At 49.5% G+C, this 7,752-nt stretch overlaps 1 protein-coding gene across 1 annotated transcript; it reads left to right on the top strand.

The window, feature by feature from the left end:
• Positions 1–2,728: 2,728 nt before the first annotated feature.
• Positions 2,729–6,008, top strand: LOC149521849 (trypsin-like). Its single transcript, XM_089772736.1, has 4 exons — positions 2,729–2,880; positions 4,456–4,709; positions 5,255–5,391; positions 5,850–6,008. The coding sequence occupies exons 1-4, from the start codon at positions 2,729–2,731 to the stop codon at positions 6,006–6,008; spliced, it is 702 nt and encodes a 233-aa protein (XP_089628862.1).
• The last annotated feature ends 1,744 nt before the right edge of the window (positions 6,009–7,752 follow it).

Genomic DNA, 7,752 nt, shown 5'->3' with positions numbered 1-7,752 from the left:
GGGGACACATCAGTTGGAAGTAACGGAGGAGGAGAAGGACCTCGGAGTCCTGGTTGATTATAGAATGACTATGAGCCGCCATTGTGACATGGCTGTGAAAAAGGCTAATACGATCTTGGGATGTATTAGGTGAGGTATTTCCAGTAGGGATAAGGAGGTGTTAGTGCCATTATACAATGCATTGGTGAGACCCCATTTGGAATACTGTGTGCAATTCTGGTCTCCCATGTTTAAGAAGGATGAATTCAAACTGGAACAGGTACAAAGAAGGGCCACTAGGATGATCCGAGGAATGGAAAACCTGTCTTATGAAAGGAGACCCAAGGAGCTTGGCTTGTTTACCTTAACCAAAAGAAGGCTGAGGGGGGACATGATTGCACTCTTTAAATATATTAGAGGGATAAATACCAGGGAGGGAGAGGAATTATTTACGTTGAATACCAATGTGGACACAAGAACAAATGGATATAAGCTGGCTAGTAGGAAGTTTAGACTTGAGATTAGATGAAGGTTTCTAACCATTAGAGGAGTGAGGTTCTGGAACGGCCTTCCAAGAGAAGTAGTGGGGGCAAAAGATCTATCTGGTTTCAAGATTAAACTAGATGGGTTTATGAAGGGGATGGTTTGATGAGATAACATGATCTTGGTAACTAATTGACCATTCATTATCAGTGGGAAATAGGTCAATGGAGGGATGATAGGAGTTACTATAGAGAACTTTCTGGGTGTCTGGCTGATGAGTCTTGCCCACATGCTCAGGGTTTAGCTGATCGCCATATTTGGGGTCGGGAAGGAATTTTCCTCCAGGGTAGATTGGCAGAGGCCCTGGAGGTTTTTCGCCTTCCTCTGTAGCATGGGGCACAGATCACAGCTGGAGGATTCTCTGCATCTTGGGGTCTTCAAAGTATTTGAAGGCTTCAATATCGGAGATATAGGTGAGAGGATTATTCTAGGAGGGGTGGGTGAGATTTTGTGGACTGCACTGTGCAGGGGATCAGACTAGATGATCATAATGGTCCCTTCTGACCTTAAAGTCTATGAGTCTATGAGATCAGATGTTTCCATGGAACGTGCCCCTTGGGGGAGCCTCTAGGTGGAAGTGGATGATGGAGCTGAGTTGGGGGAGACTGGCCCCCCCTTGACACCACACAATCCCAGTGTGTTTTTCCACAAGGGGCTCTGCTATCGCCCTACGGTACAGGCAGGGTAGCTGCGGGGCAGGAAAACAGCTTGCTCACACCTGACTCCATAGCGAGCACTTTACCTGCGAATCACCCTCCCTCCTCAAGACACCCCCGGCCAACGATTCCCTGTCGCTCTCTCCCTGCAGTAAACCAGCGACGTCGCCGACTGTTCCCATCGCGACGGCCGCCATGCAGCTCCTGATCCTCGCCATGCTGGTCGCCGGGGCAGCGGCAGGTAGGGAAGAGCCTGGCGAGAAGCCACCGTTGGGTGGGGTGGGAGGGTTCTGCAGTTTCGTCACAGGCCCTACAGGAGTGTCTCAGACTTGGCATAAGAGAAGTTGCTTCTCAGGAAGCGCAGAGTTCCAGGAAGTGCCTAAATCGGTTCCACAGGTTGTGAAAGGGGATTAACATAGACAGGCCTCATCGCTGATGAGCCTCCATTGCTTGTGGGGCCGGCCGGGAGCCCTGATTTCACAAGGGGTTTTTGTCCTGCGTCAGGACAGAAGGGAAGAATTTTGAAATTTCCCACAAACTGGAATGTTTTTGGGGGAGAAAAATCTGCTTCTCTGAGACGTCAATGTCTTTACATGCAAAGCTTTTCTAAAAACATACAGAGCAGAGCGCCATTTCGAATAGGACGCTAATTCTTTTAAGAAAAAAAAATCATGCCTATAAAACTATTTTTAAAAAATGAAAATGGGTTTTCTCCAGTAATGTCAGATACACATCCCATGACTCACCAGGCACCACTAGATAAGGGGAAGCCAGTGCATCATGGGAGTCCTGGTTTATGAGGCATCCTGGGAGCTGTAGTTTGATTCTGGGGCCTGGCCCATAGTGGTTGATTTGTTTGGATCATTTGATCAGCTCTGGGGGCTTTTCCTTGGGAACAGCAAAAGGCGCTTTCCTGACTCTAGGGCCGCAGTTCCCAATCACTGGTCCACAGAGCGGTGGGGGGCCATGAACCCCTGCCAGGCCACACCCCCAGCTGCTAATGAGCCCCGCCCACCGGGGAGCTTCGTTACCTATAAGGTGCACAGCTTTGCACCAGCTAACAATTCTCTTTCCTCCCTCCCCCGGCGAGTGGCGCTGCAGACTGCCCTGTGTGCTGTGGCTGCAGCCGGGCCGCGGTGAGGCTGTCCCTGCTGGGGGAGCCTCACCAGGGCCTTGGTTCCAGCTCTGGCAGCAACCACGTGGCCTGGCTGATGGGATGCATGGTGGGTGGCTGCCCCGTATCCTTTCTGCTGCTGGGCCGAGCGTGCCAGGGGCAGGCACATCAGGAGAAAGACAGAGCCGTTCTCCCTCCCCCATGGCAAGCTGCGCAGAAATGGGGGTGTTGAACCCTGTGTGGCCTATGAGCCCGTTCTGCCTGGGACAGCCTCAGGTCGACTCGTGCTCTGCACGGCTGTGCACAAGTGGCAGTTGACAGAAGCTAATGGCCCTTCTGCCACCAGTCAATTCATTCGGCCGTGGCTGATGCTCGTCCCAGCCCCTGGCCAGCTGCTGCCTGACGTGAACCTCTCTCCACAGCAGCCTTAAAGGGAATGGAACGCATAGTCGTTGGTGGGACGTCCTGCATCCCCGGCTCCCGGCCCTTCCAAGTGGCTCTCACGAAGAACGGCCACATCCACTGTGGCGGGAGCCTGGTAGACAGGAATTGGGTGTTGACTGCCGCGCACTGTAACAAAGGTATCAGGTAAGTCGGCATGGGGTGGGAGAAAGGCGGGTGAGACCACGTCCTTAGTTCTTATCTTCTCTTTGGGGTCCCCCATCTGAGCCCATGTCTTCCTCTGCCCCCTCCCAAATCCCAGCCTCATCATCCCATTTTTCCAGCCCTTGCACCATTTTGTGGCTCTTCTCTGCACCCTCAGAGGTGGTGGCCAGCCTGGAGGTGGCAGGCCCGTATGGCTCTCCCCAGTGGTGTGGACAGAAGGAAACTTGCCCCCGGCACTTGCTAGCATCAGTCCTTGGAGCATCTCCCTGCTTTTCAAAATACTGTATGAGTTGAGGGCAGGAGCTCGGTTGCATACAGCCCCATCTTTCATAAACACGCCGCTGATCGTGGATTCTTTGCCCCTGGCTTTTGGCTGGGCCAGACCAGATGTCTCAGGAATATCAGGGTTGTCCCACTATAGAAAGTCTCACTTCTGTATGCAACCCTACCCCCCCACCTAAAAAACATGACCTGGCTTTTAACAGTGGCCCATGGTTCCCCCTATTCGTGGGACCCTTAAACATGGTTTGTTTTACTTTTGCCTCGTCCGATTCACTGTGGTCGCTCATCCCAAGTTATAGCTCCAAGCAGTAGCACTGAGAATGGCAAAGAGCAAATCTGGGTCAAAGAATTTCAAATTTTTCAGTGAATCCGAATGACCGGAGAGAAAAGTTGGTTTTGGTTGTTGCAAAAATGTTCTCAAAATAAACAAACAGGGCACTCGGAAAGAAAAAGTCTCAAAAGCAAATATTAGTATGTTAGAAAATGTCGACATAAGATATTGAAATTTAATATAATTAGTATGTTTGAATGTAATTTAATATTGTATATCGTCATCATTATTATTATAATTATTATTTTTCAAATATGATAATTCCTGTTTATCCTAACTCAAGATGCATCTATACAGCACCCTTATCTCAAAATAATCTGTGTAATTACCACTACACAAATTACGTAGTTTATCGAGGTTATTTCAGCTGGGTAAAATAATCTATGTAATTACCACTACACAAATTACGTAGCTTATCAAGTTTATTTCAGCTGGGTAAAACCGGGCACAAGAAGCAGCAGTGTTGGCAACAGTGGCTAAGAATGTGAAGAAGGGGATTATTCAGACCGGGGAACAGCTAGCAAAGTATACTGCCTACACGTGGCAGGAGAACAAAGCAGGCTATGTCCAGCCATTGGGCCTCAAAATAACTGGACCAACTCTACAGTGCATGATACTATAGAAATGGGGGATACATGCACCTGAATAAGGTGAAACTTGTGTATAAAGTAACCAATACTTCTATTTTTGTGTCTGTGGCTTGCTCCATACGCGCCCTTCCCCATGGCTCTGCTCAGTTCTGTCAAGGCGATGTGTGTGCCAAGAAAAAACCAAGCTCAGATGAGTCTGGAATCAAACTGAGCCGTACGGGACCCAAGCTGATGAGATCTCAGAGGTCGCCTCTGTTCCAGGAAATCCACTCATGGCCCAACATTATTTCTTTGCCTGCCATGAGCTTTGACTCACCTCCCCTTGATCTCCTCCTTTGCCCTGTCTCCACGCAGGTCAGTGCGGGTGCATCTGGGGGATTATGACCTGCAGAAGAATGAAGGCACAGAACAGTTTCGAAGAGTTAAAAATGTCATCGTGCACCCGGAGTATAATCGACGCCCCCGGGACAACGACTTCATGCTCCTGGAGTTGGATGAACCGGCTGAACTCAACAACAACGTGAAAACTATCGGCCTGGCAACCCAGTGTCCTGCGCCTGGAACAAAGTGCATCATGTCAGGATGGGGCTCCACCACGACCCCCCAATGTAAGGGGTGTTGGAGTGTGGAAAGAAGGGATTGAGGTCGGGCTCAGCATCGGGAAGGAGGCTGAAGATCATTAGGGAGACCTTGATAACGGGTTGTCAACAGTCTTTGGCTTCTCACACGGGAAATTGTTCAACTTGAAACAATTGTTGGTGCAAAATGCAACTTCGACAACACCAACATTTAAAAAAAAAACTACCAGGCATTTAAAATTGGCGGCACCTGGGAACATGCAAATGAAGCCTGGGATATTTAAATCCCGGGCTTCATTTACAAGTTCAAATGACTACATTAGCCACTCTAGTTTGAACTAGAGTGGCTAGTGTAGACACACCCTAGCAGATTAGTAAGACATGATTTCCCTTTACAGAACCCAGCAGTGTCAATGGGCCGTAGGTTCAGTGGGGACATTGGGACCAGATCCTGAGCTGGGATCAAGCTGCCATTGTTCCATTGGGGTCAGTGGATCTATGCCAGCTGAGGGCCTTACACAAAGGTTAAGTCTCTTGCACCCTCCTCACAAGCGTGTTTTCCTGTCATTGCCCAGTGACCTTCCCCGATGAATTACAGTGCGTAGAGCTCTACAGTGTCAGCCAGGACAGCTGCAAGGAGCGTTACAGGGGCTCGATCACAGAGAACATGCTCTGCGCCGGCGTGGAAGAGGGCGGGAGAAGCTCATGCCAGGTAAGGGGCAACCTTGGAGATCGGGGCAGGTGCCAGGTGTCGGCGCTCACAGGGCTCGGTACTGTCCTATCCCCGGCGACCTCCAAATCCTTCCAGGCTGCTGCTGAGGGGCAGTTGTCAGCCCGTCCCCTTACTCCATGGAAAAGCAGCCAGTCTGCCCTCCAGCTGCACCAAGGCCTAAATGCTTCATCCACCTCTGTGGCCTGCCCTGACCCCCAGCACTGGTAGAGCAAACTGGGTTCACCTGACCCCATTTCTGCTCTTTACACCCTTCCTACTTGTGTGTCCCTGCTGCCCCATGTGGTAGGTCTGTCTGGCTGTCGCCCCCTGCTGGAAGGGATGGGACTTCTATGTATGTGTGTGTCTGATGCCCCCTGCTGGAGGGGAGGGACCTGCCCTCTGTGCACATGCACTGGGCTGTAGCTGTGTTTGCTGATACCTCTGTGTTGTCTTTCCAGGGCGATTCCGGAGGCCCACTGGTCTGCGATGGGATATTGCAGGGCGTGGTCTCCTGGGGAACAACTGTCTGTGCCCTGCCAAGATGGCTTGGGGTCTACGCCAATGTCTGCAAAGCCTCCCAGTGGGTGACGGACACCATAAGGGACAGGCCCACCTAATAGGACTGAGGTCTCAGAACACATCAGCATGCCACAGTAACCACCAACCCTCCGTCTGGACCCGCCCCTGCCTCCACTATGCCTCTCCTTGATCAGCTTGAAATACCCAGGACTGGTTTCCAAAAACCACAAAAGTCCTGAATCAGCTTGGAGTGAGCAGGAGCGGTTCAGAAATCCAATTTGCTTTAGAATCTCGGGATTGTCCAGACAACCTGCTATTCTCCATCCTGAAATCCAACTGACGACTTTGAGGTGGGTTTCCAGATCAAGAGATTGTATTAAAGGTTCGGCCTGGGTCTACACTAAGACCTTGTTTTGAAATAACTGACCCCATGGTTGAATTCGTAAGTGGTGTCCCCACACTATGAAGCCTGTTATTTTGAAATAAGGGGCTGCGGACTTCGAACTCTGTACTCCTGGTTTTCATCAGGAGTAACGCCAATTCTGAAATAGTAATTTCGAAATAACGGTAATGTGGATGCTCCGGTGCTGCTGATTCAAATGTATTGGCCTCCGGAAGAACTCCCACAGCTCTCCAGAGGATTTCCTGAGGCTTTATGTCTGAGGCAGCACATCCGCATTAATGGAGCCTGCCTTGGACTCATTTTGATGCTTCCCTGTAGTGAGGAGACACGAGTTGGAATTTGTTAAATCAGGAGCTCCTTAAGTTGAGTTTCAAAATATTTTCCGGCCTCAGAGACGGGTTTTAAAATGCCATGAGTAGCACACAGATCTCTTGCATTGGTGCGGGTGGGGGAAGTGGCTATACCAGCTCTGAAGTCCTAAAGTCTGAAATCTCACAGAAGCTTTATTGTGCGACCGAAACAGAGCTACAGCGACGGAGCTGCGGAGCCGATAGTCCAAATAAGGAGTTGGGATTGGTCCTGCCTAGGGCAGGGGGCTGGACTTGATGACCTCCTGAGGTCTCTTCTAGCTCTATGAATCTCTAGTTCGTGTTCAGCTGATTTTTCAACACAGCCCTCAAATCCTTCTGGGAGTCACTGCATCTCTGGATAGAGTGCCCTGTCCTCTAAGTCCGGCCGACTTTCTTTGTTCCTAGATAGATGAATTTATCTACAGCCACTCACATCCCCATGAGTCTCAGTGTCAAACCTGACCATTTCAGAAAGTCTCACCCTCCTGGAGGCGCGTATCTCATGAGACTCAGCTTTTGTGGCAAAACAATCACACTCTAGACCTGGGGTTTGGAGAAAGAGAAATGAAACTGAGCCGTAGAGCATCAAAAACCAGCGAATAAACAAGCCCTAAAAGCTTTGTTTTGTTTTTTTACACCCTGTGATTTTTAAACCCAATCTCACAATTTTCAGGGGGCTCCGACTTGCCTAATTTGAAATTTTCCTTCAGAGCTTATGTCTACACTGCAGTGTTTTTCCCGGAAAAAACAATACCTACGTCCACATTGCTATTGCATTCTTTCGACAGAAAGTTGAAAGAATGGAGGTTTTTTTTTGGATGGCGGTAAACCTCATTCCACGAAGCAGCAGCTTTTTTCCAAAAACGCTTTTTCAGAAAAAGGCGCATGTGTGCACGGAAGAGAGTGTTTTTTTGATAGAAGAGGCCTCCAGGAAAGAGCACTGGTGCCTTGTTGGACATTGTCCACAGTAATTACAACTGAAATGCAAGAGAGCGTCCAATCCATGTGGGAGCTATCTTTAAAAAAAAGCACATCGCTTTTTTGTTGCACTTTTGCTATGTAGACACTCTCTTTCAAAAGAAGTTTTTC

Source organism: Pelodiscus sinensis, chromosome 22 (assembly GCF_052426305.1).
Source record: "Pelodiscus sinensis isolate ZL-2025 chromosome 22, ASM5242630v1, whole genome shotgun sequence".
Taxonomy (NCBI): domain Eukaryota; kingdom Metazoa; phylum Chordata; order Testudines; family Trionychidae; genus Pelodiscus; species Pelodiscus sinensis.
Note: the sequence above shows the minus strand (reverse complement) of the source record. Positions and strands in the feature narration are given on the sequence as shown.

Excerpts from the sequence above, each read along its gene's own strand:
- LOC149521849 (XM_089772736.1), top strand. The coding sequence starts at position 2,729 with ATGGAACGCATAGTCGTTGGTGGGACGTCCTGCATCCCCGGCTCCCGG. Across the intron at positions 2,881-4,455 it reads CACTGTAACAAAGGTATCAG|GTCAGTGCGGGTGCATCTGG; the intron begins GTAAGTCGGCAT and ends GTCTCCACGCAG. Across the intron at positions 5,392-5,849 it reads GCGGGAGAAGCTCATGCCAG|GGCGATTCCGGAGGCCCACT; the intron begins GTAAGGGGCAAC and ends TTGTCTTTCCAG.